This window comes from Pipistrellus hanaki (genome assembly GCF_964339955.1).
Source record: "Pipistrellus hanaki genome assembly, chromosome: 20".
In the NCBI taxonomy this organism is placed as follows: Eukaryota; Metazoa; Chordata; class Mammalia; order Chiroptera; family Vespertilionidae; genus Pipistrellus; species Pipistrellus hanaki.
The window spans coordinates 2,509,614-2,528,473 of NC_140522.1; the positions used below are offsets into that span (position 1 = coordinate 2,509,614).

The window sequence follows — 18,860 nt, forward strand, 5'->3', positions numbered from 1 at the left end:
TGATCAACAGAACAGGGCCAAGGACAGAATCTTGTGCCAGTGACCCTCCTTGTGTGGCAACCATGTGTTGACTCCCATTCCCTGTGTACCTTGGACTGCTGCTCAGCTGCGTGGGATTGGAGGGGCTCAGAGTCCAGTGTGACAGCCACGAGCCCCAAAGGTCTGCTAACCAGGTGACCAGCCCAAACCGAGAGGCACCATAGGAATAAAATACACAACTGGGCCCTGGCCGGCGTGGCTCAGTGGATGGAGCGTCAGCCTGCGGACTGAAGGGTCCCGGGTTCGATTCTGGCCAGGGTTGAACATGCCTGGGTTGCAGGCTCAATCCCCAGGGCGGGGTGTGCAGGAGGAAGCCGATCCATGATTCTCTCTCATCATGGATGTTTCTCTCTCTCTCTCCCTTCCTCTCTGAAATCAATAAAAATATTTAGAAGAAGAAGAGGAGGAAAATGAGCACAGATTTGCACCCACATAGACAAGAGCAGGGAACCTCAGGGAGAAGACAGCTGTCCAGCCAAAGAAAGGCCCCCCGGGAGCAGCCAAACCTGCCCACACCGTGACCATGACCATGACCTTCTGGCCTCTGGAAGGACATATGTTTCTGTTGCGTCCTGCTTTGCGTTGGCAACCGATAGTCTCTCCCTCCGTGCCTGGAAGCCAGCAAGCGGCTGGGTTCAAGGTAGGGGACGGGGTGAGGGGGGACCAGGCTGGCCTTCTGTCTCCGCGGTGAGCCGCCCAGCGGTGCCACCTCAGGAGCCGCTGCCCTCGTCTGCGTGCGCTCAGGGCAAACGCGACGCTCCGGTCCTGGAGAAAGACAAAAGCTGCTTTCAGAGGCCGGCAGGCAGGAAGCGAAACCTGAGCTCCCTCTCTTCGGGGCCTTGGATGAAAGCAGGCGCGTCTGCCCGCACCTCACCTTCTGCCCGTGTTTCCTGGGGTCAGAACTCAGTGCCTTGGCACCGTCCCTGTGTGCCATTTGTACGCATGATGCCGGCAATGGGGGAGGCGGGTGGGGGAGGGGGTGGGGGGCAGGGGAGGGTCCAGGATGCTCACTGCAGGCTGTGTCCACAGGCCTTTGTGGGGAAACTGGCAGCTGCTCTCATCAGAGTTTGCTGAGAGGGCTCTCTGGGTACGGTCTCGCCCTGGTACGATGGATGCCTGCTCAGGAGTAAGCAGAAAGATACTTTATTTTATTTATTTGTTTGTAAATATATTTTATTGATTTTTTTTTTTTTACAGAGAGGAAGGGAGAGAGATAGTTAGAAACATCGATGAGAGAGAGAGACATGGATCAGCTGTCTCCTGCACACCCCACACTGGGGATGTCCCCGCAACCAAGGTACATGCCCTTGACCGGAATCGAACCCGGGACCTTTCGGTCTGCGGGCTGATGCTCTATCCACTGAGCCACACCGGTTAGGGCTATGTATGTATTTTTAAAGTATATTTTTATTGATGTGAGAGAGGAAGGGAGAGGGAGAGAGAGACACCCATCCATGATGAGAGAGACTCATCGATCAGCTGCCTCCTGCACGCCCCACCCTGGGGATGGGGTCCGAAACCCGCTTTTCACAGTGTGCACCAGGGTCAGTGCACGGGAACCTAAGGGTGCCTTGAGTGCTGGACCTCCGGGGAGCTGGGTCAAGTGGGACCTGGCCTGCCCTGGCCACACAGCGCCCCCTGGGCGCCATTGCAGGAAAGTCCTCCTCCCACCTGCACAGCTGGGTTACACCGGACACCACAGGCCCGGTGCAGAGCAAGGTGGCTCCAGTGTTTGCCAGGTGAACACGCCAGAACACCAGGTAGGAGAGTCTGGAAGAGGCCCCCCCTGGCTCAGGAACAGGAGCGGTGGCAGCATTCTTTAAAAAAACACAACAAACATATCTGGCCCTGGCCGGTTTGGCTCAGTGGCTAGAGCATCGGCCTGTGGACTCAAGGGTCCCAGGTTCCATGCCAGTCAAGTGCTTATGACTGCGTGCAGAGAAAGCTGCTTGAGTGAAGCGATCGAGCTAAGACGCCGTGTCCTTAAAAAGAAGGAAGTGGGACACAGACACGCTCAGAGGAAAGGCCACGTGAGGACATGGCCGTCGGCCAGCCGAGGACAGAGGCCTCAGGGGGGGGAGCTAACCTTGATCTTGAACGTCCAGCCTCTTAACCCAAACGCCTGTGGGTTAAGCCGCCCAGCTAAGGCTCAACCGCTGTAAGGATATGGAGGATTTTTAAAAATATATTTTTTGAAATATATTTTTATTGATTTTTTACAGAGAGGAAGGGAGAGGGATAGAGAATTAGAAACATGGATGAGAGAGAATCATCCATCAGCTGCCTCTTGCACACCCCCTACTGGGGACGCACCCGCAACCAAGGTACGTGCCCTTGACCGGAATCGAACCTGGGACCTTTCAGTCCGCAGGCCGACGCTCTATCCACTGAGCCACACCGGCGAGGACACCATTTCATTTCTTGGCCATGTTTCTTTAAAACGAAAAAAAACAACAGACCAAAGTCTATTTAGGTCACAATGTGTGGATGAAGGCTGAGTGCTGCTAGAGGGCAGGTAATGGAAGTGTCCCGGCACCTGGTCACCTTCAAAGCAAAGGCAGTGACACGCCGCCTCGCGGAAGAGTGCCGGCCACTGTCTAATTCAGGATGGAGAACCCCGAGGGCCCATTCCTCACTCGGCTGCTCCCTGGTCCTGGCCGGAAAGAGCTGCAGAAATAGAATCACTAGAGCATCACACGATCTTCTTTACCTCTCTCCCCTTCGAACGTCCTGACTGGGCCCGGCTGGTGCGGCTCAGTGGTGGAGCATTGGCCTACGATCCAGAAGGTCAGGGTTCGATTCCCGGTCAGGGCACATGTCCATGTTGTGGGCTCGATCCCCAGTGTGGGGCGTGCAGGAGACAGGAGATGGATGACTCTCTCATTGTTGATGTTTCTCTCTCTCCCATCCTATCTGGACTCAATACAAATATATACATTTTAAAAAATGTATTTTATTGATTTTTTACCGAGAGGAAGGGAGAGGATAGAGAGTCAGAAACATCAATGAGAGAGAAACATCCATCAGCTGCCTCCTGCACACCGCCTACTGGGGATGTGCCCGCAACCAAGGTACATGCCCTTGACCGGAATCGAACCTGGGACCCTTGAGTCCGCAGGCCGACGCTCTATCCAGTGGGCTAACCAATTAGGGCTAGAACAACTATTTAAAATAAATAAATAAATAAATGCTTTTATTGATCTTTCGAGAGAGAAAAAGTGAGAGGGAGACAGAGAGGTAGAAACATCGATGAGAGAGAAACATCACTGAATGGCTGCCCCCTGCGTGCCCCCTCCTGGGGATGGAGCCTGCAACCCTGGGCATGTGCCTGGCCCGGGAATCGAACTGCTAACCTCTTGGTTCATGGGTTGATGCTCAACCACTGAGCCACAAGGGCTGGGCCAGAACAGCGATGACACAGCACTTTTGATGCAGGAAGGTCACAGAGACCTGAGCTCTGAGAGCTGACCTGGATGGGGTGTTTCCCACCCCAGAGGCCAGAGGCCCTCACCCAGGAGAGCTGTCACTACCAGAACCCCTTCGCCTTTGACGCTCGGCCAGTCCCGGGCCCAGTGTAAGCAGCCGGAAGCTGCCGGAACGGACAGTGTTTGGTGAAAGAGGTCTTTATGAGTTTGCCGCTGATGGATCCCTGAAGGGAGGGGGAGTGGAATGGACTGGAGTGTCTGACAAAAGGCAGATTCTTGGGCTGAGCTGCTCAGTGCACCCGATGACGTGTGAGGCTCCAGGCTGCTTGGCTGGTCCGGCCTCTGGGCCTGAGTAGCATGGAGGGGCCCCCCTCTGGCCAGCTCCCCCCTCAGAGAGAGTTGGGGGGGGGCAGGAGGACCTGTCCTCTTTTTTTTTTTTTTTTAAATATATTTTATTGATATTTTACAGAGAGGAGGAGAGAGGAATAGAGAGTTAGAAACATCAATGAGAGAGAATCATCCATCAGCTGCCTCTTGCACACTCCCTTCTGGGGATGTGCCTGCAACCAAGGTACATGCGCTTGACCGGAATCGAACCTGGGACCCTTGAGTCTGCAGGCCGACGCTCTATTCACTGAGCCAAACTCGGCTCACCTCTTGAAGGATGGGCATTCACAGCCCTGGTGCTTCCTGCCAACCTCGCACGTCTGCCAGGCCCCCCTCCCTTCCAGACCTGGAGACTTACACAGAGCGGCCAGATGGTGGTGATCTCTGGATGCATAATAATCTGGCCACTTAGTGTATAAATATATCAGAGGCCCGGTGCATGAATTCGTGCATGGATGGGGTCCGGCCAGCCTGGCCAGGGGGAGGGGACATGGGCTGTTGGCCGGCCTGCCTGTTGGTCGAACTCCTGGCCGAGGGGACAATTTGCATATTAGCCTTTTATTCTATAGGATAGACTCTGGGTGGCCAGATGGTGTTGCCATCAGAGATCATCATCCTCATTTGGCCGCTCCGTGTATATCCAGGTGTTGCAGGCAGGTTTCCGCTTATGGTGGCTCTATCTATAGGTGGCAAATTAGGCCCTAACCAATGTGGCTCAGTGGATAGAGCATCAGCCTGAGAATGGAAGGATCCTGGGTTCGATTCAGGTCAAGGGCATGTCCCTTGGTTGCAGGCTCAGTCCCCAGTGGGGGTTGTGCAGGAGGCAGCTGATAGATGTTTCTATTTATCCTTCTCATCGATAAAAATATTACTGCCAAAACCAGTTTGGCTCAGTGGATAGAGCATCGGCCTGTGGACTGAAAGGTCCCAGGTTCGATTCCGGTCAAGGGCATGTACCTTCGTTGCAGGCACATCCCCAGTGGGGGGGAGGGGGTGTGCAGGAGGCAGCTGATGGATGTTTCTCTCTCATCAATGTTTCTGACTCTCTATCCCTCTCCCTTTCCTCTCTGTAAAAAAATCAATAAAATATATTTTTAAAATACATTTTTTATCGCCGAAGCTGGTTTGGCTCAGTGGATAGAGCGTCGGTCTGGACCTTGGTTGCAGGCACATCCCCAGTAGGGGGTATGCAGGAGGCAGCTGATGGATGTTTCTCTCTCATTGATGTTTTTAACTATCCCTCTCCCTTCCTGTCTGTAAAAAAAATCAATAACATATATTTTTAAAATACATTTTTACATTTTTATTGATTTCAGAGATAAAGTGAGAGAGAGAGAGAGAGAGAGAGAGAGAGAGAGAGAGAGAGAGAGAGAGAGAGGAGAGAGGAGACATCAATGATGTGCATAAGCTCAGGAGCTTGCCCCCCTGTGCCCTGGGCCCCGCCTCACCCAGGGCTGCGGCTCCCTCCTGGTGCCCCGCCATCCAGCCAGCTCTGCGCCCTCCCGGCGGGCGGCGCCTGCAGACCCGGAGCTCGCAGGCTCTGCTCCGCGGAGCCAGTCCCGCCTTTGTTTGGCGCCGCGGAGACCTGCCTGCCGAAGAGAGGGAGGCGTGACTCCCACATCCCCACCGTTTTCCCAACAAACGGCTCCTAATGTGTGTCTGCTTCCCGCCAGCCCGCCGCTCCGTGGGCTGCGCCGGCTGCGCCGCCAGCCCTGCTCCCTTCTGCCCGGTCCCCACCCCCGGGCCCGCGGGGAGAGAACGGCGGCGCAGGCCCATGGGGCCGGAGGGAGGCTGTGCCTGCGCCGTGCAGAGGTTCCCATTCATAAAACCAGCCACCCCCTTCCCTGCCCGGGGGCCTGACCCCCCCTCCCCCGGCCCCGCAGCCGGGTGGGGCCGCCGGGGTCTCGCTCTCCCCAGGGCCCCGGCCTTACGGCGCTCCTGCGGTCCTGCTCCGCTGGGAAGCGGGATTTTAGGAATTTTAGGAATCCCAGCCCGGTTTCCTTCTCTCAGGCCCCACGGAAGGCTGTCATGGGCGGATGGGCTGACACGGAGAGTCCACATGGCTCGTGTGGCTCGATCCATCCTCGCACAACCTCGCGCGCCCTTTGGACTCGGTGTCTGGCATTTTGGGACTCGCCTCCTCCTCCGGCTCCAGCCCAGATTTAGGAAGCGAGCATCAAACCCCGATCCCTATTCCCACCCCACCCTCCCCATCGGCAAACAACTGGCCTTTTAGGAACCCGCGATTGCCCTTCTGATGGGGGCGGGGCGGGGAGAGGGAGTGGGCAGGGCGAGGTGGGGCGGGGCTCTCCATCCCGGTCCTAGATTCTTTTTTTATTTTTATTTTATTTTATTTTATTTTATTTTATTTTTTTACACCATGATCAAGTGGAATTTATTACTATACTACAAGACTGTTACAATATTTACAAATAAATAAATGTGATACACCCGGTCCTAGATTCTTTTTTAAAAATATATATATTTTTTATTGATTTTTTTACAGAGAGGAAGAGAGAAGGATAGAGAGTTAGAAACATCGATGAGAGAGAATCATCTACCAGCTGCCTCCTGCACACCCCCCACTGGGGATGCGCCCGCCACCCAGGTCCATGCCCTTGACCGGAATCGAACCTGGGACCTTCCAGTCGGCAGACCGACGCTCTATTCCAAACCGGTTTCGGCTCGATCCTGGATTCTTATTAACAATGATCCTCTCCGCGAAACCCTGAGCATCGCCCCTTCGCTTCCGTGGCTGCAAGAGGCGCTGAGCCTCCCTCATTCGCTGAGCCGACGCCTCCCTCCTCCCCATCCCCTCCCTCCTCCCCGCCACCCCCCTTCCCCCTCTCCATCCCCTCCCTCCCCGACACCCCTCTCTGCCCTGGAAATTACAACTCCCGGCGCGCCGCTCGGGGAGGAGGCTGCGGCGCCGGCGGGAGGCGGGGAGGGGATCCCCGAGCCAGCCCCGCGCTCGCCCTCCGCCCCCCCACCCCCCCCCATCCCCCCGACTGCGCACCGCGGCCAAGGACAGAGGCGCCGCCGCAGCAGCCGCCGCGGAGCAGCAGAGAGGCGGGTCCACCCATCCGGCCGCGGGAGGAACGCCCCGGGCGCATCTGGCCGCGCCGCCGGGGAGGGAGGAGAAGGGAGGCGGGCGCGCGGGGGTCTCCGGGCCGCCGAGGCCCCCCCCCCCCCCCCGGATCGTCACCGGCGGGGCGGCCCCTCCGCTCCGGTCCCCGCGCCTGGAACGCGGGCTCGGCCGGAGGCTCCCGGGCGCTGTCCGCCGGCTCGTGGTGCTGAACCTCAGCCCCGCGGCGCAGCGGCCTCCTGCTCGCCCGCCCGCCTTCTCCCCCGCAGATCGCCCCTTTTGGGGGGCGGGGCAGCGGGTAAACGGGGGTGCGGCCCCGGGCAGCTGCCCACTGGAGCTGGGGGCTTTGGAGAGGACGCCGGGGCTGCTGATTCATCCCCTCGAGCCCCGCAGGCCACCCCCCCCCCCGGGGCGGCGAGGGCAGCAGCAGCCGGACTCGGGGTCAGGAGCCTCGCATCGCGGGCTGGAGGTGAGGACCCTTCCCTTCTCCCGTTATCCGTCGTGTCGTCGTAGGGCGGCGGCCCCAGGACCGAGAGGGGCGTGCCCCCCGCGCTGCGCTGCCGGCAGACCTGCCGGGGTGATGCCCGCCGCCCCCTCCCGCCGCCTCCCGCCGCCCCGGTGCTGCTGACCGCTGGGGCCCTCCCCCGGGACCCCCCGGGCGGCCGCGATGGAGGAGGAGCTGAAGTGCCCCGTGTGCGGCTCCCTGTTCCGGGAGCCCATCATCCTGCCGTGCTCCCACAACGTCTGCCTGCCCTGCGCCCGCACCATCGCCGTGCAGACGCCGGACGGGGAGCCGCACCTGCCGCCGCCGCTGCTGCACTCGCGGGGCTGCTCCGGGCTGCCGGCAGGGGGCGCTGCTGCCGCCGCCGCAGCCACCGCCGCCGCCGCCGCCGCCGCCTCGCCTTCCCCGGACCCTGAGGCCGCGCCCGGCCCGGCCTGCGGCGGCGGTGGCGGCGGCGGAGGAGGCGGAGGGGGCACCGGAGGCGCAGCCAGCGGCCCGGGCGGCCCCGGCGGGGACCACGCGGACAAGCTGAGCCTGCACAGCGAGACGGACAGCGGCTACGGCTCCTACACCCCGAGCCTCAAGTCGCCCAACGGGGTGCGGGTGCTGCCCCTGGTGCCCGCGCCGCCGGGCTCCTCCTCCGCGGCCGCCGCTGCCGCCGCCGCGCGGGGCGCCGCCGGCTCCTCCTCCTCTTCCTCCTCCTCCTCCTCCTCCCCGCTGGCCTGCTCGGCCTCCAGCGCCATCACCTGCCCGCAGTGCCACCGCAGCGCCTCCCTGGACCAGCGCGGCCTGCGCGGCTTCCGGCGCAACCGGCTGCTGGAGGCCATCGTGCAGCGGCACCTGCAGGCGCGCGGGGCGCAGGCGGCGGCGGCGGGACCGGCGGGGGCGGCGGGGGGCGCCCCGGGCCCGGCCACCTGCCAGCTGTGCGACCGCACCCCGCCCGCGCCCGCCGCCGCGCTGTGCGAGCAGTGCGACGTGCTCTACTGCGCCGCCTGCCAGCAGAAGTGCCACCCGGCGCGCGGGCCCTTCGCCAAGCACCGCCTGGTGCAGCCGCCGCCGCCGCCCGCCGAGCCCGCCGCCGCGGCGCCGCCGGCCCCGGCCCCGGCCCAGGGCGCCCCCGGCGGCGGCTGCAGGAGCCCCGGCGGCGGCGGCGGCGGCGCGGCCCGCAAGCCCCCCACGTGCCCCGAGCACGAGCTGGAGCACTACAGCATGTACTGCGCGGGCTGCCGCGCGCCCGTGTGCTACCTGTGCCTGGAGGACGGCCGCCACGCGCAGCACGAGGTGAAGCCGCTGGGCGCCGTGTGGAAGCAGCACAAGGTGGGAGAGCGCCCCCGCGGGGCGATGGGGGGAGTGGAGGAAGGGGGGTGTCCGGGGGGGGGGGGAAGGGGGCGCGGCCTCTGTGGTGGAGAACTGGGAGAGGATGCACGCATGCATTCACGCAGGGATCTCATTCATTCATTCATCCATTCACGCAGGGATGATCTCATTCATTCACTCACGCGGGACTGACCTGATTTATTCATGCATTCATTCGTGCATGCATGCAGGGATGATCTCATGCATGCATGCATTCACGCAGGGATCTCATTCATTCATTCACGCAGGACTGACCTCATTTATTCATGCATGCATACATGCATGCATTCACACAGGGATCTCATTCATTCATTCATGCAGGACTGACCTCATTTACTCATGCATTCATTCATTTATTCATGCAGGGATGATCTCATGCATGCATTCATTCACGCAGGACTGACCTCATTTATTCATGCATGCATGCATGTATGCATTCACGCAGGGATCTCATTCATTCATTCACACAGGACTGACCTCATTTATTCATGCATGCATGCATGCAGGGATGATCTCATGCATGCATTCATTCATTCACTCGTTCCCTCATCTGCCATTGGACAAACACTGTAACAAGCTCCAGGCGCTCTGAGCCGGGTGTTGGAGTTGGGAAGGGCATGGAAAGATGACGTAGTAGGAAAGAGGATTCTAGACAAAGGACCTTTTTTTTTCACACCGAAAGTTGACCAATGAGTTACCTTTCTAAAAACATCTATTTTTGTGGATTTCAGAGCAGAAGGGAGAGGGAAAGAGAGGTACAAACGTCCATGATGAGAGAGAATCATGGATCGGCTGCCTCCTGCACGCCCCACACTGGGGATGGAGCCCGCCACCCGGGCTTGTGGCCTGACCGGGAATCGAACCTCGACTTCCCGGTTCATAGGTCAACACTCAACCACTGAGCCACGCCAGCCCGGCTCATCTTCTTATAGCACGCTGGACACCTCCCCAAAACACTGAGGTAGCCCCAAATGTGTATAGTGTTCCTGCTGAGACACCCGGCTGTGTAGTTACACAGACCTACACACGGGTCTCGGCGCCTGTAATTCTGTAAGCCTCAGGCACAGTGTAAAGCCCACTGGATAATCACCCCTCATTCCGATCACTGTTGTGAGGGGGAAGTGTGATTCTGTGTGTTACTGCCCCGCAGCAACCAATGTGTGTTATTATTTTCCAAGTTCTTACACTTCAAGCCACTAGACCTGCAGGAAAGCACAAGGGTACACAGAATGCTCATTTAACCTCAGTGGCTCGGTTTCCCACAGAAAAACATATGCTGATAACTCCTTTTTTAAAAAAATATATATTTTATTGATTTTTTTACAGAGAGGGAGAGGGACAGAGAGTCAGAAATATCAATGAAAGAGAAACACTGCTCAGCTGCCTCCTGCACACCCCCCACTGGGGATGTGCCTGCAACCAAGGTACATGCCCTTGACTGGAATCGAACCTGGGACCCTTCAATCCGCAGGCTGATGCTCTATCCACTGAGCCACACTGGTCAGGGCTGATAGCTTCTTTATTTTAAATATATTTTTACTGATTTCAGAGAGGAAGGGAGAGGGGGAGGGAGAGATAGAAACATACATGATGAGAGAGAACCATGGATCTGCTACCTCCTGCACGCCCTGCAGTGGGGATGGAGCCCGAAACCCAGACATGTGCCCTTGACTGGAAATCGAACCGTGACCTCCTGGTCCCTAGGTGGACCCTCTACCCACAAGCCACACCGGCAGGCCGGGCTAAGACCCACGGCTTCACAGTGAAGGGCACGCTGTGTGCCTCTAAGCCCTCCTCCTCCTGTGACTCCCGTGCAGGCCCAGCTGTCCCAGGCCTTGAACGGCGTTTCGGACAAGGCCAAGGAGGCCAAGGAGTTCCTGGTGCAGCTGAAGAACATCCTGCAGCAGATCCAGGTGAGCGGGCCGTGGCGCCAGGAGGGCAGGGGGTGCAGCCAGCTCGGGAGGGGCGCCCGGAGGGAAGGACAGTGAGTGGCGGGTGCGTATTCAGAGATGTGGGTGAGGAGACTGGCTCGTCCTGCAGCCCTGGACGCTGCAGCCACCACGCTCGGTCTGCCCACCCTCACTCGACTCCTGATACGGGCAGGAGAGAGAGGATCACAGAAGGAGCTGGAGAGAAGGTGTGCCCCCCTGCACGGACTCGCCATCCTACGCAGTGCCAGCCTGTCCGGGGTGTTTGGTACCCATGCCATCCATGCATCCACATGTAAATGCATTACTTACTAAACTTTTAAAAAATATATATTTTATTGATTTTTTTACAGAGAGGAAGGGAGAGAGATAGAGAGTCAGAAACATCGATGAGAGAGAATTATCGGTCAGCTGCCTCTTGCACACTCCCTCCTGGGGATGTGCCCGCCACCAAGGTACGTGCCCTTGACCAGAATCGAACCTGGGACCTTTCAGTCCGCAGGCCGACGCTCTCTATCCACTGAGCCAAACTGGTTTTGGCTACTTACTAAATTTTTTTAAAAACATTTTTGTTGATTTCAGAGAGGAAGGGAGAGGCAAGAGCTGGGTTGCTGAGAGACATCCGTGATGAGGGAGAATCATGGATCGGCTGCCTCCTGCACGCCCCACACTGGGGACCGAGCCCGCAACCCGGGCATGTGCCCTGACCGGGAATCGAACCCTGACCTCCTGATTCTTAGGTCGATGCTCAGCCACTGAGCCACACCGGCCAGGCCTAAACAAGTGTATTTGTAGCATTCATGCTATGTCCCATCCTGAGCCAGAGGCAGACCCCTAAGATACCGTGTCTGGCCTCAGGAGCTCAGTGTGTGAGGGAGAGTGCACATGCGTGTGCTCGGTGTGAACGTGCACGTGGAGGAACGTGCACATGGGGACCCTGGACAGCACCTGTGTCAGGATGGAGGAAAAGGACGGAGGGGATAAGTCGGAGATGGCTGCTTGGGACACGTGTGTGCACGCAATAGGACGGGACTATGCAATACGCAACTTGTGACCTGTTCCCGCCCCCCTCCCCCCCATCCCGCTTCCCCCCTGCCATGAGGATTTCCTGTGACAATAAAAACTCTGGAAGGATCCGAAACCAGTTTGGCTCAGTGGATAGAGCATCGGCCTGCGGACTGTGGGGGTTCCAGGTTCTATTCCGGTCAGGGGCATGGACCTTGGTTGCGGGCACATCTCCAGTGGGGGGTGTGCAGGAGGCAGCTGATCGATGACTCTCTCTCATGGATGTTTCTAACTCTCTGTCCCTCTCCCTTCCTCTTTGTAAAAAACCAATAAAATAAAATAAAAATAATAAAAAACAACAACTCTGGAACGAGGTTTGGATGGCTAAGGACTATCCCGCCAGAGAGATGTGCCGCGATGCACGGTCCCCCTCTCCCGGTCCATACGGGCCCCGTGTGTCCGGTTTCATCCGGTCTCAGTAACCCCAGGACGCGCGTTTCTGAGCTGCGTCCATGTGTCTAGCACCCTCAGACCTCCCCAGGCCTCCCCCTGACCTCTCTGCGCCCCCAGGAGAACGGACTGGACTACGAGGCCTGCCTGGTCGCTCAGTGCGACGCGCTGGTGGACGCTCTGACCCGGCAGAAAGCCAAGCTGCTCACCAAGGTCACGAAGGAGAGGGAGCACAAGCTGAAGGTGGGTCCCCGGAGACCAGGGCGCCCACGCCCTCCCTCCACCCCCCTTCCTTGTCCCAAGGCTCCGATCTGTTTTACAGACATCTGCCACCTCTTCCAGAACCTTCTCTGGGGAGGGTGACGAGGGGCTCTTTCCCCGCAGATGGTCTGGGACCAGATCAACCACTGCACGCTGAAGCTGCGCCAGTCCACGGGGCTGATGGAGTACTGCCTGGAGGTGATCAAGGAGAATGACCCCGCGGGGTTCCTGCAGGTGAGCTGCTCCCTTCCCCCAGCCCCACTCCCCCCGCTGCTCCCCGAACCCGGCTAGCAAGGCCCCTTCCCTCGGCCTGGAGTTGTGCAGCCATTTTTTAAAATATATATATATAACTTTGCCAAAATCGGTGTGGCTCAGTGGATAGAGCGACGGCCTGCAGACTGAAGGGTCCTGGGTTCGATTCCTATCAGGGGCATGTACCTTGGTTGCGGGCACATCCCCAGTAGGGGGCGTGCAGGAGGCAGCTGGTCGATGTATCTCTCTCATCGATGTTTCTAGCTCTCCCTTTCTCTCCCTCTCTGTAAACAATCAATAAAATATATTAAATTTTTTTTATATCTTTATTGATTTTAGAGTGGAAGGGAGAAGGAAAGGGAAATAGAAACATGAATGATGAGAGAGAATCATTGATTGGCTGCCTTCCGCACACTCCCTCCTGGGGACAAGACCGAGTTCGCAACCTGGGCATATGCCCTTGGCCGGAATCGAACCTGGGATCCTTCGGTCCGTAGGCGGACACCCCATTCACTGAGCCACATCAGCTAGGGCGAGTTGCATAGTCTTTTGCTCCAGAAGACCCAAGTCCTCATCTTTTTTTTCCAAATTTTTATTATTTATTTTTATTGATTTCAGAGAGGGAGGGAGAGGGAGAGAGAGAGAAACATCAATGATGAGAGGGAATCACTGATGGGTTGCCTCCTGCACACCCCACACTGGGGATGGAGCCCACAAGCCGGGCACGTGATTGGGAATCGAACCGTGACCTCCTGGTTCCTAGGTCGACCCTCAACCACTGAGCCACACCAGCCGAGCTTAAGATATGATTTAAACCACACAGTGTGTTTGCATGCAGCCCCTTCCTGCCCTCGAGCACGGGGACATGGCCCCACTGCCTCTCTCATCCCTCGCTTCGTGATTTCTCCTCGCAAACCCAAACCCTGACCTCCGTGCTCCCTTTTAAGATCTCGGACGCCCTGATCAAGCGGGTGCAGGTGTCCCAGGAGCAGTGGGTCAAGGGCGCCCTGGAGCCCAAGGTGTCGGCGGAGTTTGACCTGACCTTGGACAGCGAGCCGCTGCTGCAGGCCATCCACCAGCTGGACTTCATCCAGATGAAATGTAGGGGTGAGCCGGGACTGGCCGGTTCAGCCAGGGCTGCTTTCAGAACGGGCGGCCCCTCCGAGGGGCCGCTGACAGGGGTGAGGAACCTGCGGCCCATGGGCCATATTAGGCCCGAGAAATCCTTTGATCTGGCCCTGCCAAGGCATGAGGGGTGAGTTCATTAAATGCTTGACCAAACATAGCAGGCTGATTTTCTTTCTTTTTTTAAAAAAAATATATATATTTTATTGATTTTTTTACTGAGAGGAAAGGAGAGGGATAAAGAGCTAGAAACATTGATGAGAGAGAAACATCCATCAGCTGTCTCCTGCACACCCTGCACTGGGGATGTGCCCGCAACCAAGGTACACGCCCTTGACTGGAATCGAACCTGGGACCCTTGAGTCCGCAGGCCGACGCTCTATCCGCTGAGCCACACCGGTTAGGGTGCAGGCTGATTTTCTTTTAAAAAATTTTAAATTTATTTCAGAGAGGAAGGGAGAGGGAGAGGGAGATAGAAACATCCATGATGAGAGAGAATCATGGATCAGCTGCCTCCTGCACGCCCCACACCGGGGATGGAGCCTGCAAACCCTGGGCATGTGCCCTGATCGGAGATTCAAACTGTGACCTCCTGGTCAACGCTCCACCCCTGAGCAGGGCGGGCGCAGCAGGCTAATTCTTCCACGGGTGATTTTGTACGGCCTGCGAGTGATGTTATAAATATCTCAGTGGCCCTTGGCAGAAAAACGGTTCCCCACCCCTGCACTCCTGGGAGGGAGGCGGAGCGGGAGGGGAGGGATGCCTGCATCACAGAGGGAGCACAAGTCCCAGGGGACCCCCTGGCCTGAACCCGAGTTTTCCCACCAGTGAAAGAGCATCGTTGTTCACTCAGAGACCCTTTCCCGGCCCTGACCTTTGCCCTCCTCCCTCCTAAGCTCCGGGGGCCCTTCTTCTGCCTCTGTGGCTTGTTTCCTGAGCGGGCTCACTTCTTCTACCTCTATGACTCCCTAAAAAAAAGTTCTCTTATAAAATAAAATAAGGTAATAAAATAAAATAAAATATAGTATGCTCCCAGCACAAGGCTTAAATGCCTGCATTTTACAGCCCCAATCCCCACCCCACCCCCAGCACCACCCCAGCCTCAGGTGTAAGAGAGTCCCTGTGGGCCCCGGAGGCAAGCGGATGGAGGCTCTGCTGGAATTTCTTTTCTTATTTTTAAAAAATATATTTTATTAATTTCTTAACGGAGAAGAAGAGAGAGGGATAGAGAGTTCGAAAAATCAATGAGAGAGATACATCGATCAGCTGCCTCTTGCACACCCGCAACCAAGGTCCATGCCCTTGACTGGAATCGAACTCGGGACCTTTTAGTCCGCAGGCGGATGCTCTATCCACTGAACCACACTGGTTTCAGCAAGGCTTCTGTTGGAATTCCCAAGGATCCTTCAGTCCAACAGTCCAAACCAGTGGTTGTCAGCGGGTGGGGGTGAGGGCGAGGCACCTGCTGGGGATCCATAGGTTCCCGGATGCCCTGTACCTGCCCTCCCCTGCCCACCCGGAGCCTAGACCACGGGGTGAGGTGTGCACAGGACAGGCTGGGAGTGGCTGCAGGGTGGATTCCTCCTGGGGGCCGGGCCGGGAGAGGGAGGGGGAGGGGGCCACAGGGGCCCGGGTGCCCTGAGGAGGGGTCGCGCCCTAACCCGGGGTCCCTGTCCCTGTGGCAGTGCCGCTGGGCCCCCTGCTGCAGCTGGAGAAGTGCTGCACCCGCAACAACAGCGTCACGCTGGCCTGGCGGCTGCCGCCCTTCACCCACAGCCCCGTGGACGGCTACATCCTGGAGCTGGACGACGGCGACGGGGGGCAGTTCCGGGTGAGCCCCTGCGGGGCTGGGGGTGGCTCTGGACCAGCCTGAGAGGCCGCCCGCCCGTCCCTCTGATCCCACCGGAGAGGGTATTGGCTCCAAGGACAGAGGGATGGGGTGCCAAGGCCCTGAGGCAAGAATAACACACGGAGCGGCCAGAGGATGATGATCTCTGAACGCATCATCATCTGGACGCTCCGTGTGCATCCTATAGAATAAAAGGCTAATGTGCAAATGGTCCCCTCGACCAGGAGTTTGACCAGCAGGCAGGCCGGCCATCTGCCTATGTCCCCTCCCCCTGGCCAGGCTGGCCGGACCCCACCCATGCACGAATTCATGCCTCTAATATATATATATATATATATATATATACACACACTGAGTGGCCAGATGATAATGATCTCTGAATGCATAATAATCTGGCCATTCAGTGTGTATGTATATTTATATATATACATATATTAGAGGCCCAGTGCATGAATTCGTGCATGGGTGGGGTCCGGCCAGCATGGCCAGGGGGAGGGGAACATGGGTGGTTGGCTGACTTGCCTGCTGGTCGAACTCCTGGTCAAGGGGACAATTTGCATACTAGCCTTTTATTCTATAGGGCATACACTGAGTGGCCAGACTATTATGAGTTCAGAGATCATCATCATCTGGTGCCACTCCGTGTATTTTATTGATTTCAGAGAGGAAGGGAGAGGGAGAGAGAGATAGAAACATCCATGAGGAGAGAGAATCATGGATCGGCTGCCTCCTGCACGCCCCCACGCTGGGGATAGAGCCCACCACCCGGGCAGGTGCCCTGACCGGGAATCAAGTCAACCATGACCTCCTGGGTCGTAGGTCAATGCTCACCCACTGAGCCACGCCACTGGGCATCCCTCTAACCCTTTGCACGTCAACTCGCCACTGAGAGACGTCCTCCAGGTAACGGGTGCTGGCCGCCCGGCCTTGGCTCTCTTCCAGGAGGTGTACGTGGGCAAGGAGACGCTGTGCACCATCGATGGCCTCCACTTCAACAGCACCTACAACGCCAGGGTCAAGGCCTTCAATGCGTCCGGCGTCGGGCCTTACAGCAAGACCGTGGTCCTGGAGACCTCCGACGGTGAGCCCCGGGGTCTCCGGGGGAGGGACCGCCCGGGGGGAGGGTGCGGGCGGCTCTGTCTCCGAGCCCCGGGGAGAGCCTGCTGGCAACTCCCCCCCCTCAGCTGACCGGCATCTCTCCCACTTCCTGCCTTCCCAGTGGCCTGGTTCACCTTCGACCCCAACTCGGGGCACCGGGACATCATCCTGTCCAACGACAACCAGACAGCCACCTGCAGCAGCTACGACGACCGGGTGGTGCTGGGCACGGCCGCCTTCTCCAAGGGCGTGCACTACTGGGAGCTGCACGTCGATCGCTACGACAACCACCCCGACCCCGCCTTCGGCGTGGCCCGGGCCAGCGTGGTCAAGGACATGATGCTGGGCAAGGACGACAAGGCCTGGGCCATGTACGTGGACAACAACCGCAGCTGGTTCATGCACTGCAACTCCCACACCAACAGGTGCGCCCGCCCTGGCCCTGGGCCCTCGGCCCTTGGCCCTTTGCCCCGCCCTCCTCCCGGCCTCAGGAAACTTTTAACACAAGACCTGATACACTTGAAAAATTAATAGCGCGTGAGGACCTTTTTGCTATCGTCCCTAGGCCCGTGTAGGAAGTTGGAGCGTTCTTTTGCCCCCTGGCCGGTGTGCTCAATGGTTAGAAAGTCGGCCTGCAGACCGAAGGGTCACAGGTTCGATGCCTGGTCAAGGGCGTGTACCTTGGTTTGCAGGTCTCCCACCAGGTGGGAGGCAACCAATCGAGGTGTCTCCCTCACATTGATGTTCCTCTCTCTCTTCCTCTCTCTCTCTTCTCTTTCTCTCTCTCTCTCTCTCTTCTCTCTCTCTCTCTCTCTCTCTCTCTCTCTCTCCTCCTCCCTTCCTTCTAGAATTCAGTGGGAATAAAATATCTTCATGCATCAGGCCTCTAGTAAAGTAATAAAATAAAGCATGCACACACACACACACACACACACACACACACACACATATGCCGGCCAGGCATCTGAGCACTCTTTTTAAAAAAAAATATATTTTATTGATTTTTTACAGAGAGGAAGGGAGAGAGATAGAGAGCTAGAAACGTCAAAGAGAGAGTAACATCAACCAGCCGCCTCTTGCACACCCCCTACTGGGGATGTGCCGCAACCAAGGTCCATGCCCTTGACCGGAATCGAACCCGGGACCCGTCAGTCCGCAGACCGACGCTCTACCACTGAGCCAAACTGGTTTTGGCTCTCTTTTTTTTAAGTCATTTTTTATTTATTATTATTATTATTTAATATATTTTATTGATTTTTTCACAGAGAGGAAGGGAGAGGGATAGAATGTTAGAAACACAGATGAGAGAGAATCATCCATCAGCTGCCTCCTGCACGGCCCCCTCTGGGGATGTGCCGCAGGCTGACACTTGACCCACCGAGCCACACCGGTCTTGGCATCAGAGCACCCTCCAGGCGGCTGTCCTGAGCCACCCGGACGCCCCGGGCTGGGCGTGTGACCGGCCCTCTGTGGGGGGGACTTCTCTCCGCAGGACGGAAGGCGGCGTGTGCAAGGGGGCCACGGTGGGCGTGCTGCTGGACCTGACCCAGCACACCCTCACCTTCTTCATCAACGGCCAGCAGCAGGGCCCCACGGCCTTCAGCCACGTGGACGGGGTCTTCATGCCGGCCCTGAGCCTCAACCGCAATGTGCAGGTACCGCCGGCCCCCGGGGCCCGTGGCTGCCGCCCCTGAGGCTGGGGGGGGGTCGTCCACAGGGCACCTGGGCAGCAGGAGGTCCCCACTCCTGGGGGCACACACGTGGGGCTGGCCCGAGTGGCCTGAGCCCACAGCCCCGCGATGCAGAGACGTGGCTGCCTGTGGCCACCAGGTGCTCAGGGTTCGAGGGGCGGCCTCACCCCCCTCACCCGTCCCGCATTCCCTTTCCAGGTCACCCTGCACACAGGACTGGACGTGCCCACCAACCTGGGGCGGCCCAAGCTGGCAGGCAACTAGCCCCCGCTCCCGCCCAGCAAGGGCATCTGGGAGGAGCCCGCCGCCCCTCGGAGGTCACAGCCACGCGGGCCGATGACCCCGCCATCGCAGTGGCCCCCGGAGGCCCCTGAGTATCTTAGAGACGCAGCGTTTCCGGTGGGGGA

At 58.1% G+C, this 18,860-nt stretch overlaps 1 protein-coding gene across 2 annotated transcripts; it reads left to right on the top strand.

The window, feature by feature from the left end:
• The first annotated feature begins 6,768 nt into the window (after positions 1 to 6,768).
• Positions 6,769 to 18,852, top strand: TRIM67 (tripartite motif containing 67). Of its 2 annotated transcripts, none has more exons than XM_084868695.1 (10): positions 6,769 to 8,755; positions 10,612 to 10,707; positions 12,298 to 12,420; positions 12,562 to 12,672; positions 13,638 to 13,797; positions 15,501 to 15,646; positions 16,607 to 16,745; positions 16,884 to 17,187; positions 18,255 to 18,417; positions 18,652 to 18,852. In XM_084868695.1, the coding sequence occupies exons 1-10, from the start codon at positions 7,604 to 7,606 to the stop codon at positions 18,715 to 18,717; spliced, it is 2,460 nt and encodes an 819-aa protein (XP_084724821.1). In that variant the 5' UTR covers positions 6,769 to 7,603; the 3' UTR covers positions 18,718 to 18,852. The 2 variants fall into 2 exon arrangements, with proteins under 2 accessions (XP_084724821.1, XP_084724822.1); XM_084868696.1 differs by having other exon boundaries at positions 13,638 to 13,791; positions 18,652 to 18,850.
• The last annotated feature ends 8 nt before the right edge of the window (positions 18,853 to 18,860 follow it).

What these genes read in the sequence shown, in the direction of transcription:
- TRIM67 (XM_084868695.1), top strand. Translation starts at nt 7,604, where the DNA reads ATGGAGGAGGAGCTGAAGTGCCCCGTGTGCGGCTCCCTGTTCCGGGAG. An exon ending in AGAGGGAGCACAAGCTGAAG is followed by an intron (nt 12,421 to 12,561) that starts GTGGGTCCCCGG and finishes CTTTCCCCGCAG; the next exon opens with ATGGTCTGGGACCAGATCAA. An exon ending in ACCCCGCGGGGTTCCTGCAG is followed by an intron (nt 12,673 to 13,637) that starts GTGAGCTGCTCC and finishes CTCCCTTTTAAG; the next exon opens with ATCTCGGACGCCCTGATCAA.